The 24629-nt window shown below is 43.2% G+C and overlaps 1 protein-coding gene across 2 annotated transcripts in view; it reads right to left on the reverse strand.

Annotated features, from left to right (window-relative positions):
• Positions 1 to 5056: 5056 nt before the first annotated feature.
• Positions 5057 to 24629, reverse strand: part of MOCS1 (molybdenum cofactor synthesis 1) — a 36876-nt gene continuing 17303 nt past the window's right edge. The window contains exons 4-11 of one of the 2 annotated variants that reach the window (XM_065632303.1): positions 22961 to 23125; positions 18145 to 18206; positions 16416 to 16527; positions 15987 to 16099; positions 15184 to 15294; positions 14226 to 14346; positions 12718 to 12765; positions 5057 to 8436 (exon numbers count right to left, since the gene is read on the reverse strand). In XM_065632303.1, the coding sequence (XP_065488375.1) occupies positions 7565 to 8436; positions 12718 to 12765; positions 14226 to 14346; positions 15184 to 15294; positions 15987 to 16099; positions 16416 to 16527; positions 18145 to 18206; positions 22961 to 23125 (1604 nt within the window). In that variant the 3' untranslated portion in view covers positions 5057 to 7564. Of the gene's footprint in view, positions 8437 to 12702; positions 12766 to 14225; positions 14347 to 15183; positions 15295 to 15986; positions 16100 to 16415; positions 16528 to 18144; positions 18207 to 22960; positions 23126 to 24629 lie in introns of both variants that reach the window. The other variant, XM_065632304.1, reaches the window with a different exon arrangement.

The raw sequence follows: 24629 nt of genomic DNA on the forward strand, positions 1-24629 counted from the left end.
AGCTGAACTCCCTCTTGGCTGAGGATATGGGAGGCATTTTGCCAGGCTCTCCTGCAGCTCGGTAAGGGTGGGGGAGCTTGGGACATGGGAAGCCCTGTTCCCGCTGCTGGTGGGAGCACAGGAGTACTCGCTCCCTCCCTTCTCCAGCCAGCTGGGTTTAATTTTAGAAACACAGTGCTATCTTGGGGCATCTTTTTCCACGGAATGCAAGTCTTTAAGTAAATAAATAACAGCTTCATGGAGGTGGAATGACAGCCTGTAACCACACTGCAAAACACACACCGAGTGAGTTGAGCCCCATTTTGCTTGCATGTGGAACTACTTTGTACAGATACAGTGGCTGCACCGCCTCTCCCCTCTCCCTCAGCCCCCTCCGGAGCTGGCCATGTGGATTGATTAAAAAGAAATAAAAACACCTTGAAATACCAGCCTTGGCCTAGTGGAAATGAAAAGCCCCTCCAGCTGCTGGGGTTCAGCTAGAGTTCTCTGGCGTAGCTTTGCAAAAGCTATGGTTTACCGGTGATGGGCTGTTGCTGGCCATGCCTTGGCTGCATCTGGGACATCCCAGAAGGACGTGCTCTGAGGCATCCTCAGCAACCTGGGAGGGAGTAGCAGGCTATAAAGATGAATGCAAGAAACTTGTGCTTAAATACCCCTCCCAGTCTGGCTGGCCAAGAGCCTTCTGCACGCAGTTGTGTGGCTTATGGCTGAATGTCCCGGGTATGTCCATCAAAGCATGTTTGCTGCCTGGAAAATCCCATTAAAGCCATTTTACCAGAGCAAGAACCCTTTTTTGCTGCTCAGGTCCAGCAGCTCTGAAATGCCTGCACAGCATCTGTTGCATAAGCTGCTGGTAAACCCATTGTCCTGAGTCAGCAAGGTGAGCTCTTCTAACACTCCCAGTCCAAGCAAGACCTTACCACGGTGGCCTTCCTCTGATGTGGGGACTTCAGAGATGCACCTGAATCTGAAAGATGGAACAAATGGTTTCAAAATTGCCCAGACTATTCTGCTGGTGCTGGGACAAGACAGTGGCTGGGATGACACGACACTGTGCTTTTGAGGACATGGGGTCAGGAGCACCCATCTTGGGTACGTTAGGAGCTGGCAGTAGTGCTTCTGGGTGCTTCCTCAAAGCCAAAGGGGCGGCTAGACTGTGCCTAATTGTGGAGGTATGAGTGAGCTTTGGCAGTGGTCTTTGTAGTGAGCAGGCTTGAAACTGGTGTCTGTGGCTTGGGAAAATCATCACGTGGCATTTTATGCCACTTGCAGACAAGGTGCTTGAGAAGGTTTTGTTCTGGCCTTTCTCTCATAAGCTCATCCTGTCCTTTTTCTGATAGCTCTCAGCGGGAGTGTTTCTGGATGACTGTGATAGTTTTGTGTGTTTGTTCAGGGCTTGTTGTAGTATTTGAATTCACTGCAGGGTCGCCAGCTGGCCCCCAGCCTTGCTGGTGGCTTCTCTGCCCTGTGGACTGCAAGGGCGGGAGGATTTTCTTCATGGTGTGGTTCTACCTGCTCCTCCTCTGCCAACTACCTGGCTAAGCCATCTCCTCTCCTCTTTGGCCTCTGCCTGCTGCTTCCACTGATATCACAGGTCTGCAAGGAATTTTATTTTATTTTTTGTAAACCTTAATGAAGGCACTTTCCTGTGGGGCTGGGCAAGCTCTGCCCGTCTTCTCTATAAGCCCGGGATCAGGGCGGCCCTGGCAGCAGTTTGTCTTTTCCACTGATCCCATTAAGATTCAGCCTTGGCAGGATGAAGCCTTTCAAGCTGCCAGCTGCAATAGGAGAGAAGATGCTTCAGGGGCAGCAGATATTATTCCCTTCCCTCAGCTCATTTCTTGAATCTGGGCTGAGGATGGCCCCAGGAGTCAATCTGCAGAAGCCAAATGAGCCACACAAAGCTAAAACATTTCCATTCAGCATCAGGCCCAGGGTGGGGAAGTGCAGCTCTCCAAAGCGTGGAGACTGTGGGTGGCAGCTGGGGAGGAGTGAGGAGGGAATGGGATGGGATGGGAGCGAGGGAGGACGCTGCCCTACATGCTGCCTTGAGACAGCAGCAATCCCAGCCTCACTGGAATTCTGCACATGGGGAGGCTCAGGTGCCAAAATGACCCTGTTAACGAAAGGGGAGTTTGTTAAGGCCTTGGCAAGTGGCAGCAATGGCAGGTTAGAGCTGTGCAGCTGCCACCCCTGTCTCCCAGGCCTGCAGGAGCACATGCTGCTGGCCAGACCTCTGCCTGGTGCGAGGCTGCACAGCCCTGCTGACAGGGATGGAGCTGTGCCACAATGTGCTGGTAACTGGCCTAGGGCACTACTAATGGAGCGGCTGTCTGTCTGATGGCATTTGTTTTTGTTTGTTTGGTTTTTTTCCAAGCATAATATTAAAAGAACTTTACAGTTGCCCGACCCTTCTGCTGTCTACTTCTCTTCGTTCCCTGCCTCCTGTCATACTGCAGCCAAACTGCCCTTGATGTTGCAACTAGAAACTTTGCTTTTTCTGGCCTTGTGTCCTTTCAGCTGCACACCCTGGAAGTATCATGGGTATAGAAGAGAGTTTCTGTTGCATTTATTTTTAAGACTAAATCCATGCAGCTCAGCAGTACTGAGTTTCTGGGTTTGAGCGGGTTCTGCAGAATTCGAGGATAAGCTCTATGCTGGCTCTGTTCATGGAGCTGTTGATGAAGCAATTGTCTCTGTAATACTGTTTCTAAATCGGGGTTCTCCTGGAAGCAACCCTTAAGCAGCAATGAAGCCTGAAGCTTCGCTCGATGGAGCAAGTGTGGCGTGGAAGAGCCGCAGGTGCTGGGCAGCTTGCCTGTTGGCTGTGCTGGTGCAGTCGGCTGGCGAACTTGAAGCTGAGTAATGCCCAATGTGTCGCACAGCTCTGCTTGTAGCATGGCTCAGCAGTGTCTTGGGACACCTGGCCCTTAAATTTGCACTCAGCTGCATTTCACCACTGTTATTTTGAGTGCCCTTTGCTTTAGGAGTGAACAGGCTAAGTACAGAAATAGAGATGCTAAACTGGAAGCTTTCTAAACATGGCACTGGCAGTGTGGAGGGACAGAGGAAGGTAGAGAGAGCTGGATTTGTGTCTCAGCTACTACTGTATGAGCTTGTTGCAACCAAAAATGAGAATCTGCTCTGATGACGGTGCACTAAGCTCACCCAAAGCCCAGCCTCTGAAAAAGGATTTGTCTGCTCCACCCTGTGCCTTTCCAAGGATTATGCCAGACATGTCAGGAGTTTTCCTGCCATCATCATAGCTTTGCAGTGCTCCTCAGATCCACTGGCTTTTGAGACCAAAGCTGAGGCTTTAACCTGAAATCTCAAAAAAATGAAAGCCAAGTCAGCCCACTGCAACCAGCAACTCCCCCAACTGTTTTTAGGTTTCCTGAAATGCTAAGCTTCTCTTGGAGCAAGGCTCTAGTAAGTAAAGTGAACTATGTTTCCATTTAACTAATTAGCAGTCCTTTGTCCCTGCCAAAGCACACCATGTTACAGCCATTTTTACGCTGTTACATGTCTGCCTAACTGCTGCTGAGCCAGCCAGGAGCTGCAAACTACCCAAGGGCCAAGGAAGGGGTGGGATGAAGGGCCAGATTCTGTTCAGTCGAATCCCACATAAAGCTGAGTAACATCAGGGACTTAAGGAGAATTACCACAGGTCACCAGTGGCTTAGAATAGCTAAAATTTTGTTCCCTTTATTAGTGCTCAGCTGTTGCTGCTTTTTGAGTGGTTCCCACTCAGAAAGAGAGGTCCCCTCCCAAGGTATTTCAAGCTGCATCTTCCCTCTATGCCCCACTCTTCTTTCCTCAGCACTTTCTGAATGCATTGCTGTCTTTGACACAGATTTAATCTCTTTAAGAATACTTAGTGACTAGCTTCTGCTGGCTTCTCCTTTATATGCTGTGTCCAATTTTTTCTAGGGCAGGCAGAGGGTGGGGTAACCAGCCTCAGGATGTGGCCATGAAGGAAAGACAGGCCCAGCTGCCACAAAAGATGCAGACTGAATTAGCAGCGAATAGACAATAACAAACAAATGGGACATTAGCTGGGACAAGTGGGAGTTTGCAGCAGGCAAAAGCTACACTGCGCATGCATAGTGAGGGCTGCCACAATCTGCAATACTTGCATTTGTGTTGTGTTCTGCACACACAGTGTCAGAGGTGTGACCTGTGCCCTTATGGCACCCTTCAGGAGGTGGTGGGTTCTGTGTTTACACTGTTTCTTTTAGTTAAACCTGGTTCCAAATTAGTACGCAGCTCTTAGAAAAAGAACATAAAGCTTTGTGTTATCATCCCAGGATCAGCAGCATTTGGAGCCTCTGTTTGGAGAGAGAGAGAGAGAGACTCTCTGGCAGGATAGCTGCTGTCTGCGCTCTCGCAGAGCACCTGCACCACACTGGGGCTCTTGGCTTCCACTGGGGCTGTACAATGGGGCTGGTTGCAGTGAACAGCTCAACTGTCTATAAACTTCCTCAGGTAGGAACAGGCCTTCTTGATGGCAGAAAAAGTGAGAACTTTCCTGGAAGCTGGGATGGATCAGAAGGAGAATTTCCCTTAGACCTATTAATGATTCAGGAGGGATGGACTTCTATACAGGCACTTCCTCGGACCTCAGTTTCAGTGCACAGTCACTCAGACTAAGAGAGACCGAGCTCTGGAGGTACCAGTTCCTCATGTTACTCTGCAACACACAGCAGCACGGTTATACACATCCACTGACGCTGACTGGGCATGTGGGAGAAGCTAGAATAATGATGAGAGATGATAAATTATGATGCCTAAGACTACAGGATTACTCAGTTTAAGAACAGCCAGATAGAGATGAGTTTCGCTCAACAACACCAAAAAAGAAATATTAGATTCCTTATAGTAATAAATTATTGTGACTGATCTCTTGCTAATTGCTGACTAATGATTGCAACTTATAAAGTCTGTCTTGTTGCTCGTCCTGAGTTAACTATTAATAGAAGCTCGTGGATTAAAGCAGAGATGTTCCTCTGGGTGAATAAAAAGGGCATCCAAAACAATGAGAAACATACTTCATTACAATTAGTATTTATTAAAAATGCAGTGGACAAAAAAAAGCAAGCCTCCAAAAAAGCAGTCAGTTCATCAACATATATTACATCATTGCCCACCCAGCACCACCGAAACACACAGTCCTATCAGCTCATTTCTCTTGCAAAATGTTCTGTTGATCACGCTTGGTTCATTATCCATAAATGTGCATAGTTTCAAGACTTGACAATGTAACTTGAGCATAAAATGGCACCAAAGTCTGTTTGCCCAATGCTTCCAGCCACTCTCACTCCAAGAAAGTAGTGAAATGTGCGTTATTAAGATGTGCGTGGCAGTTGCGCATGTGCTCTGTACTCCCTTGTATGGTCTTGAGACCTTTGTGAGAGCTTTACAGCATGACAGCAAACTTCTCAGAAGCCAAAGAATCATATGCCCCAAAGCATCATTTTATTACTACTGAGTATGTCCTTTTAGTTTTCAAAGATCTAGAGAGTGGGTGAAGGCAAGGGAGGGCAGGGCCTGTTGTGCATGGTGGGGGGAGTAAAGTGCTTGTGTAAATCAGTTAACCTAGCAGGTTACTGACCTGCTTCCTTTTCCTGGCAATTTGTTTCCATGCTGAGCTAGAGAAACATTTGTGCTATTGGCACAGCAGCTCTACAGATAAAAAAGGTGTCTTGTGTTTGCAGGATCAGCTGTGATTGATGCTCATTACAGGGTGTGCTGGGTACACTCCTGGGAAGGAGCAGGAGTGTCACTACTATTAACTTACAGGCAAATCAATGATATCAAGGAAATCTGGACTGTAACACTGAATGTAGGTGTACAAATGTTTACAGAGTTTGGGCACCAAGCTTTCCAGACTCCTTTCCCTTTCAGCTGTAGCTCCTATGTGGGTCATTGTACATGCCTTTTCTCACAGTGACAATGAATAAAGAATCAAATTAATTCACCTTCAATGGAAAAAGTGCCTTCTGCAGTAAGTAGCATATAAGATTTGTAAAGGATAAGCAAAGACATTTGTAGTAAAACCTATTGCCTCCTCATCTTAGACCTGTGAGTACTTTAAGTGAACAGGATGTGCATGTCAGTGTGGTGTGTGCTTTACTGATGCCCACAGTAATTTAACCTTATTTCGTGACAAGCAGCTACTTGTAAAGTTTAAGACATATTTTTGGCAGCCTCTTTGATATTATTAGAGCTGTCTTCAACTCTGTGCGTATGGAGAAGGAGCACCCTAAATTGTATGTGACTTCACATTAGCTATTAGCATCAGAAAACAAGTAAACCCAAGTTGAAAATACTCTGTTTAGAGCATTTAAATTAATATTTGAAAATAATCCATCAATATTAGCAAAACAATGTTGAGTAATTTCTTGTCTAGGATAGCTGTTATCAAAGCTATTTAATGCTACATGACAGTGGCCACTGGTACATTTATGGGGATGCTCATGTGTCTGAGGCCACAAGACTTCATGAAAGCAAATTAGAGGAACATGCAGGAAAACACTCTGGCTGAGGCAATAGTAACTACCTTACTCTTCCAAGTCACTACTGGTCTTAAAAGTTTATCTGTCAGGACTATGCAGGCTGCTGGTTACTAGGAGTTGCAATATAGGATGAAAAAACATGCAGCCATCTGGGGCTTGGCGTGACATCTATTTCTAAAGCTGGGGAGAGCTGACACCTATTTCCGTATGTGGCACAATTAAGCTCTTATGCATGCAGACACAGGGCCTCAATGTATTTGAGCGCTAAGGTCAAAATGCTGGAACATGCTTCTAACAATGTAGAAGTATATTTCAGGTCAGCAAAATAATTCTTCCAAACCCAGAAATCCTCTGTTTCCACATCATGTTTTACAGAGCGCTCAAGGCAGACAGCTGGGTAGCTGCCATCTTTTTTTCTTTTGAAAGTGATATGTGGACATTTCCCACTTGTAGCCAAGGGAAGCAGCAGCAATGCAAAGGGATGGGAGCTGCCCCTCTGACCCTGGCTGTTCCACAGTTATAATCTCTGCTGTATGGTAAAGTGCTTGAGCTATGTTCTTCTCCTTGTCACCTTCTAAATTCAACTAAGGGGGACAGAGGGACAGACACAATTCTGAAATCTTAATCCTTGACTTAAAAATAGTTGCCAAATAACAGCACTTTGAGCACTTGCTTCATTTCTAGAGCTTATGGTTGCATGGTGTGATGACAGCAGCTGTGAATACTTCACAGCAAGAAGGGGAAAAAAAAACCCAAACCTCTGTGGTATATCTAGCAATCTTTGCTCAAGCTCATGGTGAGGACACTGAAATGAAGGTATTGGCAGAGTGGAGAAGTCTGTCCTCTAAAAAAGACACATGTGGTTATCAATAGGGATAAGTGGCTCCACTGTTCACTCAGGAGGAAACTGACAGGGTAAGGCAGGACTGGAGTCACAGGGTTGTTGTATGGTACAACTGGTGAGGTCTCCACAGCAACCAGCTGAGGAAAAGTAGTTTTGTAAGACCCTGAACATGAGCAGTGGTCACCTGGAGCGGTCTAGATATGATCTAGACCCTTGAGAAGTCTCCCCTCTGCCCACCTGTCTTACTAAGCAACTTCACCTCTTCGATCACAATGTCATGAGTAACTGCTTTGCACATGTCATACACAGTCAGAGCAGCCAGGCTGGCGGCTGTGAGAGCTTCCATCTCCACACCCGTCCTCCCCCAGGTCTGACAGGAGCTGCGAATCACCACTGCGTATCTGGCCTCATCTAGGCTCAGAGACACCTCAACATGGTTGAGGGGGATGTTGTGACACAACGGGATCAACTGGCTGGTCAGCTTGGCTGCCTGAATTCCTGCAATCTGGGCTACTGCCAGCACATCCCCTTTCTTTAGCTGGTTCTGCCTCACCATCCCAAATGCCTTTTCACCCAGGCGGACCACAGCACCGGCAACAGCACTTCTTCTTGAATCTGGCTTCCCTCCAACATCAACCATCATGGCCCGTCCTTCCTCATCAGCATGAGTCAAGTTGTCAGAGGCATGAGGTACCTTGGTGCAAGATCCCGAATCCCTGGTACAGAATTCAGATCCTGGACTTGACTCTTTGGACTGAGAGTCCACAGAAACTTGGCCAACAGGAGAAGCCTCAAGGCACTTTGTGTCAAATGTAGAACTCAAGTCCTTCTGGAAGACGCAGCAGCCTCTGAGCTGGGTTTGTAGAATTCCTGTCATTATGTGCCACTGTTGCTCTGGGTGAGATCCTGGCAGGAGCAGTTGCCCTGCAAGCTTATTTTTCATTAATGCTTTTCCCATTTGTTTGGGTAAACTTGCTTTCAAAGTTGGCAAATAGCTAAGTGTGTGGCCCCACTCTCTTGAATTCGGGGCATTCTGTAGGGCATCTTGGCATAGTGGGAATGACATCAAAGCAGCCTCTGGGGGAAAAAAAAAAAGTAACATGAGAATATATCTTACTAACTGGAAAGCTAAGCTAAGTCTGCAGTAGCTGAGAACTCTGCTTGGGACTTTTGGTATTGCAAAAACCTCGGTAAACTTGTGAATATGCACTTTTCCTCCTCAAGCTCTCTCTCTTTTCTCTCATCAGTTCCCTGCATTTCCTGGTTTGTTATTACAAACCCCAAGACTCAAATCACTTATTTCAAGGTCCCTGGCAAGAAGAAACAACTTGCTTTCAAAGTATCAACACTTATTGAGAAACAGCAGCCAAGAAATCTTATAGGAACATCAGTTCTGAAGAAAGGCAAGTCACAATATGTTTGGGATTGTCCCAGCAGCAGTTGTCTTTTGAAAGCCTGGCAGGGTTAATAGGAAATTCTTGCACTTGGATTCTCAACTCTGGCTTTCCAAACACCTTCCTCCCAGCACAGGTGGCTGCACTTCTGCTTTCATCTCCTTCTGCAGGGAAGGGTCATGCCAGCACTTGAGGACAGCAGGGACCAGAAGCACTATGTCTGCCTCTGTGCTGTCTACAAGCTCAGAGGATGGCTCTGTGATGGGAACCTCACTTATGACTGCCAGCTCTTACCAAGTTAATGACAGCTGAAGTTTAAGCACTGGAAAAACCATGCTCTCCTCATTGACAGACTACTCAGAAGTATGTTCCAAGTTGAGCTGGCAGACCTCCCAGCTGGCAGAGAGGTAGTGAGCCCTCCTGCCCCTTTTGACCATTTAATCCCTTGGTTTTGGCATTTGCACAGGGCTAAATGCCAAGCATTAAGACAGAAGGAGTCTTTTTCACATAAAAAGTGATTTGCTTTGTTAGCAAAGAGAAAGCAGTATAGAGATAAGTGTCTAAGCTCTAGTTTAATAGCCTCATTGATAAGCATGTTTTTCTTTTTCCTGGAGCTCCCGCTCTGTTTGCTCTGAGCAACTTGGAATTAGGTTTTGCTCAATAACCTCCTTTGGTAGCTCTAATATTCAGGGACTCCCTTACTCATGAGTTTTGAGACTGCCCACAGGTGAATCAAAGCAGCTTCCTGGCCCCTCTACGCCTTGCTGAGCTGCCTCTGCTGCCCAGAGCTACACAAATGGACTATACCTTGAACTGTCCACATGACAATAACAGACGCAGTGTGGACAAACAAACCGATCTCTCCCCTGTTAGTCTCAGCCTCTGCTATAACAAGACTTAGCACTTGGCACATTTTTCATCCCATTTTCATGCCCATTACTGAAGTTTAAAATTATATAATTAAAAATATGGTTGATTTAAATCACTGCAATAATCTGAATGGAAGCAAAGGCCCTCTTCAGTCTATAGCTGGTGGTCTATCCACTAAAAGTAAGATTCCCGCAAGTTTAGTGGTAACGTGTCTACCCTCAGAGGAAAGGGATTAAATGGATATAAGCGCTTTGAGTGCAACACTACTCTGCTTTAGAAAAGCGCAGGAAACTCTGCTTATCATTCCTTTCTTTCCTTCTTTCTTTATACAGGAGGTCTAACCTGAATATTCCTTTTAAAATCCAGGAACCCAAAGTATTCTGCTCTTCCTGATTCCTTAATTAGCTTTGAAGTTAAAGGTAAACCCCTGGCAAGGTGCCTTGTCTTAAGGTGAAGCTGGACTGCAAAGGCAGACACATATTTCCTTCCACAGGGTGAACAAACATGAGTGGGCACAAGAAAGAGAAGTACTGTTTGCTGGAGTGGTAAGTAAAAAGCAAGACTGTAATGCATACAAAGCATCTTTGCTTTTCCTAACAACCTACATTTCAAGTTGTATCTAGTCATCCCTGTATTCACCTAAATTGCTTATATACCTACAAAAAACCCAGATACTGGTTTGGTATAGCACTATGTACAACACAAGTGAAATCACCTCACAAACTGCTTCTCCTTATATTCTATTACTGCACCTGAAGTTTAATTGTGTCTGTTTCCAACTAGCACAACCTGGGGAGGAAAAGAAGGCATGAGATACTTAAATTAAGGAGGAAATTCCCATAACTGAAGTGAACCCATGAGGAGAACAACCTGCCAAAAGGAATATTTTGATTAAGGGAAATAGGATACAAACCATCTAGCAAAGGCTCTGACAACAGCAGTGCAGGGAAGAAGCCAGGTTTGGCTCATGGGGACCAGAAAAACCAATTAGTGATTTCCACAGCATTCATTAAGTTTCATTAAATCAGTTCCACACACACACACCCCCACTGACTGCTTGCACGCCAACATTATTTGAAGTCTGTAAGTAATTCAAAACACAATTACGAAATCTAATGATTCCCCATGTGTCACAGTGGGATACTCCCCACTCATCTTCAGTCTCTCCACTGATGCAGTGACTGCCAGCACTTAGTCTCAAAGGGACGAGGAACAGCTGGACAGGCTGCCTCTTTCACTGCATGTCAGACAATGGCAAAGCACTTTTCAAAAGGAAATTGGGTGGATCTGATCTGTAGGCATCAAAACATTGCTATGAATGCTAACTTTGGAACGTGGGGATTCTTTCAAAGGCATCTTGAAAAATTATGTAGGTCCCAGTGAGCTGTCAAGAGTTTAACATAGGTTTTTTTCACCTTAAAAAAAAAGGTTTTCCTCTTGCAGCAGGTCAATACACACTTTATTTAAAGGTCTGTCTTTCTCCTTTTTCTGGAACAAAATGCAGCTGTGGCCAGATACAAAAGAGCAAAAGCAGAGAGACAATCCTGTACCATTGAATCCACTCTCTCTAAAACTCAACATGTAAAATGATGCCCTTTAAAGGGGGGCAAAGAGTGAAAAATATTCCCAGTGAAAACAGCAACTATGCTAAAAGACCTCTGAAGACCCTATTTCCCACTCAAAGCAACAGAAGTACAGGCACTAGGGTTTTGGTTTAAAAAAAAAACCAAAAGAACAGTTATTGTGTCACCTGTAGACAAAGCACCTGCCAAGCAATGCATGTTACCTTTCCCCGCAAGGGGTACCTGTTTTAAAAGCTGTGCTTTAAGCTGCAGAGCAGCTAACCTGCTCCAGAGCATTGGTGAATCACAGAATGTTAGGGATTGGAAGGGACTTCGAAAGATCTTCTAGTCCAATCCCTCTGCCGGAGCAGGAACACCCAGATGAGGTTACACAGGAAGGTGTCCAGGCGGGTTTTGAATGTCTCCAGAGGAGGAGACTCTACAACTTCCCTGGGCAGCCTGTTCCAGTGTTCTGTCACCCTCACCATGAAAAAGTTTCTTCTCAAATTTAAATGGAACCTCTTGTGTTCCAGTTCATACCCATTGCCTCTTGTCTTACCATTGGTTGTCACCGAGAAGAGCCTGGCTCTATCCTCATGACACTCACTCTTTATATATTCATAAACATTAATGCGGTCATTCACTGGGAGGAAAAAAGTTTGGGTTCAAAACAGAATGTTCATCTCTTCCATCCTAGCTGCATTTTTTTCCCCTTATTGATAAGAAACAATAGAACAACTGCCAATTAACCTCACAGTGGTAACTCTTTCAAGCATTTCTTAAGCCTACAGAAGAAAAAAAGGTATTCAGCAAGAGGGCTACCTTACAAAACCGGGAAATGTAGGGATGCAGGAGGTAAAAACACACTGAAGATGTGAGAAATCAGACACAAAATGGAGCAGAAAAGCTCTTGCCCACAAGGCTGGCCAGGTACCAGATACTAAAGTGTTCATAGTTATGTTCAGACACTTTGCAGCAGTAATGGGACATTTCAAAAGAATGAAACCCCAACTTTCAGATTCTGAGTAAAGAAGTAGTGAGGTGGGAAAACTTGCATTTCTGTCAAGTTACTAGCTCTATAGATTACAACCAAAGTTGAATTTCTTAATCAAGAAATAAAAGTCCATCCTGCATTTTTAATGTTTATATGGCAATTTGGTCAATTTCATAAAACTCACTCCAAACTGCCTTATCAGTTGCTGTACAATTCTTGTTAAAGACAAAGGAAGCAGATAAGAAATCAGATGGAAAAACTAGTGATGGCTTTAGAAAATCTAATGACCTTTCAAAATTAGAGAAAAAAAGTGCTGTCAATCAGAAGATTGGATAAGGCTTGGTGGGGACATTAAACCCTCCTTCCTCTTCCACTTCAGCATAATTATAACCACAACTGCCTTTTAAGAAACCCATTTCTTTGCCTAACCAGAACTGTACATCAGTTAGACTTAAAAGCCCAATCTACTCTGCTCCCCTACAGACAAAAAACCAAACAAAATCATGGTATGTTTATTACGTACTGATTTGTCACCCACCAATCAGGATCATTGGCCGGTTTTTCATCCGGGAAATGTTAAACATGCCTAGAAATAAAACAAGGAACACATGAAAATCCTAGCTTTCTACCTTTTAAGTTATACATCTAGTTTATATATTTAGTTTTTCTGCCCTTCACAGTACAAACTGCATGCTAGGCAAACCAAAGCGCCATAAAGATGGAGGGAGCTGAAGGAGGGGGAATCTGGCATGGTGTTATTTAAAACCACAGCTGCCACAGTCTCTAAGCATCCAGCTGCTATGGGTCTATTGCATTGTAGAACCCTTTCCCAGAAAGCTTTCCAGACTCTGAACTACAGTCTACCTACTACAGAAATCAAACAGCTTGGGACTATCTTGGTTCTTAACAATAGCATTTGACTGTACTAGTTCTATGGATAAGCTGTTAACAGTGTTTGAGTCCAAAGAAGTCAAATCACAGAAGGTCTAAAGGACAATATGGGATTAACAAAAATTGGAAGAGGAAAGACAATGTCAGGTAAATGCTCTCACTAGAGGAGAAAAAAAAAAAACCCACTCTTCTTCCCTCCTGCCCAACAATTAGAAATGAATGATCTAAAAGAAAAGGAACCAATCACTCCACATCTTCTCCAATGCTTACAGGGCACTATTTCATCTGGGTCAGACCAACATACTTTGCAAGTTATTCTATGCTCAGATTTAAAAGCTTCATTTAAATTTGTTTTATACATCATGAAAAAAAAGGCAAAACCAGCTGTTAGTATTCTGTCAGAATCTGCAAGAGAACAAAAGGGTCAAAGCATATTTTTAATGTAAAGGGGACTATTCCATGATCATTAAGCCAGTTCATGTACAAGAGGTCAGCACTCCCAGCTGCAGCCAGATTATGAAAATATGGTTAGGTTCAGATGTGACTGAAATATAGTTAATATAAATTCAGAAAAGACTAATGCAGCCTAAGGATTTGACTGCATCATCATGCACCTTGTGTCATAACCTTATGGATAGCACTAAACAAGTGGCTACAAATTTCTGCATACTCAAAAAAGAGATCTGTCCCTTCTAGAAACGTGTTAATGCAGTAGTAGGACTGAGAGCTCAGTTTAGCTTTAGTGTTTATGTTACAGCAAACTCATTTTAAGAAAAGATGGATCTACTACAACTCCATCAATTTTGGGTTAGCTTTATGCTTTGCTTTTGTTATCACGAGCAGTGACATTTGCATCTCGTTGAAGACAAAAGTCAGTCTGAAAGGCTTTTAGATGGTCTGGATTCTAGGTCATGTGGAAGGTTAGAAGACTCAAAACTGACCTCCAGATTTTGGAGTAACTCCAGGACTGGTATGTTACCAGCTTTGTATCAGACAATACTCTTATCAGATACGAAAACTCCTTCCTTAGTTAATGCAGCTTCATTCAAGAAGCTTCTCCTTTCTTTCTCCTGGCAAGTCAGTGCATCCCACAGCAGTACCAGGACATTGTTTTCCCTAGTCACTGCTGTTATTTCTCAGGTACAACGAACATACCAGCATGCTGTTTCTTTTTTCTGCCCACTGCAGCTCCAATGATTTGAACCAACTGTTCCTCTGAGGCACCTGACCGTAGGTGATCTCTCAAGGACACTTCTGAATTCCCAAAAAGGCACACCTGCAGTCAGCCCAAGGAAACAAAAGAGGAGAAATGAGAAAGAATAGAATAAAATAAACGGCTTTTACAAGTATATCATACTAACCTCAGAGTAAAGAGTTTTGAAGAGGCCTATCCTACTGAAGAAAGAGAAGATTTATGGAGATTGTTTTCTTTATCTCTCTTCATGTATCCATACACATAGAGAGCCGGGGACATTTATGTAACTGAAGCTGCTTGGGCCTTCAGGCTGCCTCAGTCATCTGACAGTAGACAGCAGCACAGCTGTTGTCTGTATCAGGTGACAATGTCTAAGTGCCAATTTTTAATTGAAAACTTTAATTTTCCCCCAGAAACTGCCAGTTTCAACGTGGCAGGAAATGGTATCCCTCCCTCTTCTACAGCCGTTGAGCAAATGTACAGAGACTGCTTTTGAAGGAGAAGAGTTGCAAGAAGATGTTTGGTGAAAAAAGACAGGATCCTTGTGGAACACAAAAGCCAAGCCCTCACAGCTGCTTGGATCTTTTTTAATGGGAAATCATCTGCTTGCCTCATGTTTAAGATGATTTTGAAGCAAAGATTAAAATAAATGTTTATATTTACTGGCCTTGCAGCCATGTTTTACAACTGAGGTTCATTATGTTAGCAAAACAGAGAAACCAAAAAAAGGTGATGTAACATCTCCATAACAGCTCAACAAGCTTGAACAAGAATACATACAGGACAGGTAAACTGGAATTAGCCGGTAATAATTATGTGCCTTTCCACCCTACTTTACATCCAAGCTACTTTTAAAGGAAGAATTTCAACACTACTTTCACTGCATGAAAGCAAATAGAATTATGTTTCACTACCAACCTTTAGGTTCCCATCTGCTGTTATCCTCAGCCGATTGCAGGATCCACAGAAGTGCTCTGACATGGAGGTGATAAAGCTGATTTGTCCCTGGAAATGTGGCACCTTATAACTCTAAAGAAACACAGAGAGGAAGGAAAAAAAAAGTCAAATATAGACGACTCCTTTTTAAGGCTCCACTTTCCTGAAGACCAGAAGACATTTTCACACAGATTTTCTTCAGTTCTAATGTCACATGACAGAAAAAAAGCAAAATCAGGTTTGTCAGGGGTTCCAGTCTATTCTGCCCTGTTCCTGGAAATTCCCAAACTTGTTAAATGTTTGCTCTTGTAGTTAACAACTCACAGGTGATGCCAGTAGGCATATTCTTACTCAGGCAGCCATGCACCATAGATTCATGTAGACTAGAAATCCCCCATGTGACCCTGCACACTCTAAAGCAATACTGTTATTTCACTGAACACCTGTTTCATCAGGCTTGTTAATGTGCAGTCATAGACAGACATAGACTGACAAAAGTTTCAAAAGCTAGATATATATGGTTCAAATAAAGGATATAAGTCTGCCATTCTTTATACCTGACTGAGCACCTAGTAAACACATTGTATTTCCAAAGATAAAGACAATGACCAGTGTTTAATAAGAGTCAAACCACATGCAGGCAGCTTGACCAAAATCCCAGAGTTACTACACGGAGCATTTTTATTTTGCTTGTCAAATATAAATGCAGAACTTGGGGAGAATTCGGGGGTTTAGGGTAAGGAAAGAACAGGGGTAAATTTCACATGTTTCTTGTCTAACACCACCTTGGCTGTGCTGGAAGCTTCACAGGGCAACTTCTCCAATTCAGGCCATCGCTGCTTAATTGTATCAAGCATTTCTTTGTAGCTCACCATCTTCTTGAAGTTCCATTTATTGCCTAGAATTAATGAAACCAGCATAACTTTAGACTGTGGATTTTATTGTTTTAATTAGCAGAGAACCACCTTTACATTCTCAACAAATCTCAGTGTTCCCTGTAGGTGTCCCAGCTGCTAATCCTTTTCTAGTTTATCTGGGGAAGACAGATAAGCTGCAAAAGATACAACATAAAACCAAAGGCAATTCCTAATTCCCAAAAAGAGCTTACCAAAACTTTCAGAGACAAGCCCATGGGGTGAATAAACACCAACCAGAGTCACCTATGTCCAAGGCACACTCCATGCCATGAAGAATCCCAAAACAGGACTGCTCACCATCAAAGGGCATGTATTCTATGAACCGCACATCAAGGGGCAGATCCTTTGTGAAATCCACAAAGTCCAGCAGCTCATCCTCATTGAAGCCTCGCATCACCACACAATTTACCTGCAAGAAAAGCAGACCCCTGAAATCAGTGAGCAGAGTATGACTTTCTACCCTCTTACACAAGGTTTCATAGTACTTATCCACCTAAGGTATGGCAGTTTTCACTGTCTAAAATAACAACTCCACTCCCCAGTCCCAGGTTATATGGATTCTGTAACAGTGCTAACAGGGTACCTTCTAGAGTACTCTTTTTGGCAGATGTCACACAGATGTCCCACACCAGGAAGTGTTCACAGCACACTCCATAACCATAGGCTGCACGATGACTAGCTCTGCCTTACTCCAAAAAGCAGTTAAAATTTGAGTTTTGTGCACATTTCCCATAGATAATATTTGACCGGAGCCTCAGGTACTTTCTGCTTTATCTAAAGAACAGACAGCTGTGCAGTTGCTAAAACACACCTTATTAGCAAGGCAGATTGTATATCCAAGCATTGTGCATCATGATTTTCAAGATCTTTCAGGAAAGCTTAAACCTAGTTTGATTTCAAGTGTTTTTCATAACTCTATAACCTAGACCACTTTCACATCTGTCCTGGGTCACTGGGGGAAACAATGAGAGGAAGTGGTCTGAGTCAGGTGACCACAAATTGACCAATTGGAGTATTCCATCCCATTCACGACATCCTGGATATAAAAGGTGGAGACTAGAAGGACTTTCTCTTCTGCTAGGTCTTCTGCTGCTTCACTGCTTCTTCGTCTCTGCTTCTTTTCTGCCATACCTGCAAGCTGAGGCCTCGTGACAGACTGAATCATGCTCCAGTTGGTGCAGGGTCCTGCCGGAGTAGCTGATGGCAATTGCAAGACTGATTCTATAATATTTGTTCTGCGTTATTTTTCTCTATGTTTATTTAGTAGCATTAGTAAAATGTTTTCAAGTTTTCCAGCTCTCTTCTCTCTGTCCTTCTCTTCCTTTCCTCTCAAAATCGCCTGTCCTTAGTGAAAAGGGGGAGGAAAGGGGGGTGAATGGGGGAAGGGGGTTTAAGAAAAATACATCTACCGCGGTTTTTGATTGTCTCCCCACGATCAAACCATGACAACATCTTCCAAAGCACTGGTGAAACTGAAGGGAACCACAGTTGCAGAACTGCAAACAGCTGAGTTGGGATGAAGTTTCATGTTACAGCTGAGCTGGTTTACCTGCACCCCCTCAAAGGAGGACTCCCTTTCCCTCCCTCCTTCACACTGGCACTCAGAGCCTGCTGTCAGCAGCTGAAGGAGATAAACCAGGAGAAAATGAATGTCTTTCTGCAGGGTGGTTTTCTGCCTGTTAACTCTCTTGGCCAAGTTCACAGCTGGGTCAGACAAGTGCCAAATCAACAGAGGGGGTAGGAAGAGGCAAGTACAGGGCAGGACCACCCTGGAGCCTGCAGTGAGGCTGTCAATAGGTTTGGTGCCAGAGTGAACCAGTACCCTCAGCTGCAGGAGGAGATAATATGAATTTCCCCCATCACATCTTGATGTGATCTTCAGTCTACTAAAATTTTTCTTCAGTCTTACCAGAACATGTTCACAGAGGTGGGGGAAATAATAAATTCCTCATCAGGCAAGCTGTATCTTTCATCACCATTTATGGTAACACACAACAGTTCCAGAGTAAATAAACACTGGCTTTACCTTGACAGGATGGTAGCCAAGTTCAGTGGCTTTGTGGATTCCTTCCATTACCTTATGAAAGCCTAAGATATAAAAAGAATTAAAAAAAAATATTTTTCTTGTATAAAAACAGAATGCAAAAGGAGGTTATTAAGTACAAGACAAAAAGATTACAAATAGAAACCAATCTGATTCCACAGACAGGGCTGCAATTAAGAAGAGCTACAAGTAAAGAGATTTCAATGCTACACACACCCTCCCCAGAGGCTGCCAGTGTTACTGTGGTTAAATCACCCAGACATTTTTTAATGGGTATCTGAGTAGTCAAAAATATTAGTATGCTTTTCTGCATCTTTGGACATCCATATATTGTTTGCATATGATTCTTCACTGCCCCATACTCAGTTTGGCCTTATGTTCTTCTTAAATGGAGTGGCAAGCATTTGTGAACTGCCTCCAGGTGCAGTAAGGAATATTAGATTAATGTTTATTTGATAATAATGGCACATGTCTTCACCAAAATGGCAGAATCTCACTGTTCTCAGCCAGACAGCAATATTGCAAAGTAAATTTTTAAAAGATCTATCTAAAGTGTGTATGGAGGGGCATGGGGTTAAGAACAAAGAAAAGCCCCTCGATTCCCTGTTCATCCCTAGCTACAGGTGCAATTGGCTTCTCAAAGCAACCGACTATCCATTAGTTTGAAAATCACAGGCAGCATTTTACATCATCGTCATTTTTATGACTACTTTAAACATGTAAAGTTGGTGAGCACAACATGGGCGGGGGTGGAGAGGAGGTGGAAATTAGAGCATTTAGGAAAGCAATTCAGCTGGCTTTTGAACCTTGAAAGCAAATGAAATATGTCAGAAACTGCAGTGGCTTCAAGGAGTGAAGTGCCTGGCCTCACTCTGCCATTTAGAGTGGCCTACACTTGTCAGCTGCTCCCAAAGAGCTACAGCTAATTTAGGGCAAGTATCTTCACCCCTGTACATACCTCCTAAATTTGGAAGAAAAATAAAGTGACAATGCAATTTTGGAATTCCAAAGGCCTTTAGGAAAGCCTCTTAATCATCCCATTCAAACCACACCTTCTATCAACTTTAAACAAAGTTAACACCCTGCATCGTGATACCAGTTTTACATTCGACATATTCCTCCCCTGCCACACTCACCAGCTGGCAGAGAAGCAGGGTGATGGAAGCAAGAACGAGACAGAAGCTACTGAGCTCTGGGTAAGCATCTCTGGTGAGCAGCATGCTCAGCTGCCAGCCCAGTTTGTGAATGTCACTCCTGCTCTGTCAGGTACCAGGCTAAGTTCTCCTCCTGTTCTGCACTCTGAACTCAGGTGTGAGAGACCAAATGCTGTATGGGATTGTGCTCCTTCTTCCAAACCTGCAGGCTTCAACAGCAAATACTTTACACATGCAAGCAAAAGGGCAATATCTTCCAGACGTTTGTGCTGACAGCCCCTGTGCTGTTCCTTGTCATATGTTTTTCCATGTAGGTCCATCACCCTCCTTTCCCTATCTCTTATCTACTGGAAACTCAGGTCCTCTAGTGAAGACATCACACCTGCATTAATCTGTAGGTGCTTTACCAGAAATAAGCAATAACTTGGTAATAGTCTGTGCATACTTTATATTGGATGCATTTAACATGAGGAAAAAAGAAAGACATGATACTTTGACTTAACTGCTTTCTGGTTGATAAAGGCATTATACAGCATAAACACAGGAAAGCAGAAGATGCTAACTGTTTTATAAGCAGGCCATAATATAGTCCTGGCTGCAAAGAGAGAGGTGAAGAGCACAGAGAAGACAGCGAAATTAACACTTGCAAGCAACTGTTTGAACTTAGAACTTGTCAGCCTTCTCCTTCACCACCTACTTGTCCTGCACGTGCCCAGGAAGTTTGCAGCCCCAGTGGTACTTTTGTTCCAATTAAGCAAGTTTGCAGGCTGAATGTGGCAACAGAGATAATGATACATCACTGTAAGCACATCCCAGAGCCACAAAAGGGATCAAAAAGCTCCCCAACAGCTTAGTAAAGCTTATGTGCAACTTCAGGATTGCAGAAAGGTGAAACTGAACTCAACTAAAAAGGCGAGCAAGCCATCACTAGCAAGCAGTAGATAAAAAAACCTCTGCATGTTGGAATACTCGCACACTTGGGTTCAGCTCGCTGTAGAGGTACAGAACAGGATTACAGCTTACAATGCATTCAACTCAGCATCCCTCCCAGTTCTGCCTCTTACCTCCTACTACGCTAGCACAAGAGTGTGGTTTAGAACAGCTATCGAAAAACCTCTACAATAAAAAAAAAGGAGTAGTTCATATGTATTGCCATACTTACTGAAACATCCCTTCTAGATCAAAGTCCTTGTGTGGTAATGGAACAACAAAAAGAATAAAACCAAAACATTTCTAAATATTAGAGCACAAATTAATACTAGATGTAATAGTGTCAGGAAATATAATAGTGTCAAGGCACAGAAGCTCTCTAAGTTTTTGTTTGAAATTTCAAAATGACAGCTCTCCCACCCAAGGAAAAATTTCAGTATTTTCATCTTTTTAGACTTCTTCTGGAATGATAACTTCAGCCAGCTTTAAAGCACAGAGAACCTTAGACACATCCAGAACAATCCTATGTGGGACAACTCCCCCCACAACCTTTGACCCTTACAAGAAGAAAGGCTTCAAGCCAATGTTTAATGATTCAATTACAGTACAATATTATCTCATTTTCCTTGTACCGAACAAAAAAGAAGGGACAGGCTGTGAAACAGGTTAGACTGGCTACCTGCAAGAAAGTAGTTTTCATTTGTCTATCCCTTAGAATGGGGTAGATGGGGAAAAGTAGAAATACTTCAGTCATCTAATGTGTTTTCAGACAGCAGTGAAATCTCTGATCATCTCACAGTCATTCCCTCCATCCCAACTATTTGGAATAAAAGCAGGCATAATGCACTTGCACCAAAGATAACAATGTTCCAGCCTTTTCTTAAAACCTCAGAATGAGTTTCCAAAGGAGCAGAAAAATTGATTCCAAGTGATTGATTTCCTGGTTAGCTCCATAACCAGATGACACCTTTACGTTCTATAGAAGTTACCAGCCTGTAGGAATCTAAGACCAGGAATCCCTCTCACCTTAATAGAGCTATATCTTGTTGCCTCTGGAACTGCCACAGGAGACAGGGTAGAACAGTAGGGCAGGCACTTTATTCTCTGCTCATTCCATACTTGAAAGTCTCCTATTAAACAAAAACCCTCAAAAACAATTAAAAAAATAATTTCAGCCCTTGACAAAAGGAAGAAAAAAACCCACCAAAACCACAAACTCAGTGTTACTATTTTTACCTGAGCTCCACCTAAAGAAAAAAAAAAAAAAAGCATTCTCTGTGCTATTCAGCTGAGCAATTTCTCTCTTTTGGTTAAAGACCTATTTTACTTTTAAGGGGGAGGAGGGAAAGAGAACATTTATTTATATGAAAGCTCCCCTCACCCCCCAATAACTTTCAAATTACTTTATAAGCAGCTTCCTACCAGCTTCCAATCAGATATAAAGAGCTGTGGCCGTACAATTTAGGAAGCTGGAGGATCAGATTTGCCCCTTCAGTAGTGAAGAAAGGGCTTGTTTCCAGTGAATGTCACAAAACAGGTAACATTCAAATACAGAGAGCAGAGGCAAAGAGAACAGTCAACACCTGCTTGCAATTAGATACTCCCAGATATTTCACTGAGACCCAACTGTGCCATGACACAACCAGATTAATGCAATAGCCTGTGCTGGCAGGATAATGCTCCAGTCAGATTTATGACAGGAACAGACTTCTGCACCATGATGTAGAAACCTCAAGAGGTGCTCCCAGAGAGACTACAGAGAAGGACAACTTCCTGCACCTGTCAGCAGAACTTCGGTTTGATAGCAGAGTGATTCAAACACTGAATGATTTCTCAGAGCATCCAAGATTTCTACAGCCCTCGCCCTACGTTTCTGTTGCGTTGTTGCACCATCTAGTGGCTACTTGGAGGTTTTGTCTGAATTAGAAGTTCACAGACTGCCTATAATTACGTTACTGGACAGAAACAGGATGATACAAGATCTAATTAGTTTCAGATTGGAAGGAAGCCCAACCATGAAGATGAACTTCATGATGAGCTTTCACATTCATTTACACAAGAATCTGTAACACTGGGCACAGCCAAGCATTTTTCAAACTTTGTTTGGAGTTACTAGAATAGCTCAATCAAAGAAAAGTTACAAAGCTTGCACCTATCCTCAAATGCCCTCAGGCACGATTTATGTTCACTCCTATTAAAGGGTAGTGGAGGTAGGGAACATCACTGATTACAAGTGAGACCACTGTGAGCGTACTCCAAATATAACTTCCAGAAACCGCCACTGTTCATGACAAGAAGTTCATTTCTTGTGGCAGCTTAGTCCCCAGCTGCTACAGCAGGAACATCTGGGTTTTGAACAGTATTGAAGAAGAGCAGCAAGCAAGACCAACACCAGATTTGGAGAATCCTCTTGACATCCATGACTAAGCAGTAACCAGCCAGCTACTGGCAGCCGTAGTCACAGTCCCACTGACTGTGGCGAGCTGAGCATCTTCTGCTCTACCAGCTGCAAGGGGCTCTACCTGCCTAAGGGTCGTAGAAAGAAGGAAAAAGAGTCACTAGCAAATCAGCTAGGATTGACTAGATTCTTCCTAACCTCAGAAGGATGGCAATTGACTTTGCCTTCCCGAGGAACTCAGTGTGAAAAGCACACCAAGCAATTCACAACATTACTGCAAGTATTAACACAGTTGCCTTAGAAGACAAGCCTGTACCTTTCCTCCTGACAATGAACTCAAACTTAGCCGGGACCAAAGTATCCAGGCTAATGTTAACGGCATTCAGTCCTGCCTCCTTCAGTCGGGGTAGCAATCTGGCCAAGTTGATCCCGTTGGTTGTGACAGCAATGGTTTTCAGCCCTTCTAGCTTGTTCAGCTGCCCTGGGAAAATAAAAAGTAAAAAGAACACTTTAAAAGAAAACCCAAATGAAGATTTGTGAAACAATAAAACAAAATATCACTGAGGGTGTGAGGAAAACGTGGACAAGTCAGTGCTTCAGCCTTCTTCCAGACGTCTTGGTTTATGAGACGCATTTTAGCACAAAGCCATTTCAACATGTACAAAACACAACCATTTATTGCATGCAAAATTGATTATAAAGAACACTGATTATAAAGAACACTAATTTTGTTCTCCATTTCTTAGAGTAAATAGCTACTTTGTTGTTGGAAGAAGGCCCCTGATTTTGTTTACCTTCTTTCCCTCAATCTAGCTTTGCAAACCAAATTCTGTGTTGTGCAATAACAATAAGCAGCAAGCCATCCCTTTCACACCTGACACCTGAAGTAGCTGTGTTTATCTAGCGACATTTGTCCTGCTCTGCTTTACCGAAAACCAGTTCTAACTCAGAGGTAGCTGCCAGCAGTGGTGACTTTAAACTACTAAAAGAAATTCCACATATATGCCTAAATAAACAGAACAAGGTCAACATATTAGACCACTATAGAGAATCCAAGGCAACAACACTAAAGGGAGAAAACTCTTGCACTTGATAACTGAAATATTTCCATGACTCACAGTGGTAGCCCAGCCAATTGAAGAGAGCTTAATCAAGACACTAAAAAATGGCCAGCAAAAGAAAACCACATAAAAAACGGTTAATAACATGAGATTTAAGATCTAGAAAATAGCTCCCTCCTCATAAGCCAAATGTAGAAATTCTCAAAATACCAGATCTCCAGAGGGCAGGGTTTCAAACCTCCAGTTATCAGTAGAAAAACAAATAGGAAAAAAACCCCATAAGCCACTTGCAGAAGCAGAGCAATGGCAAAGTAATTTTCTTATTTTCCCTCCTTCCTTCTCTCAGAGCCCCCACCCTAACTAGTTGATAAATATTTGAAGAACCCTTGCTCTTGAGGCAGCTTTAATTACAGCACAAATATTTCATAGTCCCTTCTCTCCTCCTTATTTTACCTCTATTTGTTCCTCTTGATAAGGGCTTTACTTCTGCTTTATCTCATTTCCCAGCTATTCTCAAAATATTCACCCTAAGCTGGGCCCAAAACTCTGGAATGGGACGAGCCAGGTCACACTAAAGATGCTGAAGCTTTACAGCAGCAGCATTTTGCAAGATGATTAGGAGCCCTGTAAAGACACTTGGCAACTGAAGCTGTAACAAAAGAGCAGTCTTTACTAAGAACTAGATTTTTCTGGCATTCACCTCTCATAATTCCTGACCAGGAATAACCTTTTCCTGAAGGATGAGTTCTATTGACCCAAGCATACCAAAAATTACTTAACGCCAACTACCACTAGCAGCCTAGTCTTTATGAGAGCATAGGATATCCTCTGCAGCCAGAGGGTAGCACAGGGAACACCACTGCTTTTATTTACAGCCTCAGAACACACAAAATGCTCAACCCCCTAACAATAGAGAAAAAAATA

The sequence above is a fragment of the Caloenas nicobarica genome, chromosome 3, assembly GCF_036013445.1.
Source record: "Caloenas nicobarica isolate bCalNic1 chromosome 3, bCalNic1.hap1, whole genome shotgun sequence".
Taxonomy (NCBI): domain Eukaryota; kingdom Metazoa; phylum Chordata; class Aves; order Columbiformes; family Columbidae; genus Caloenas; species Caloenas nicobarica.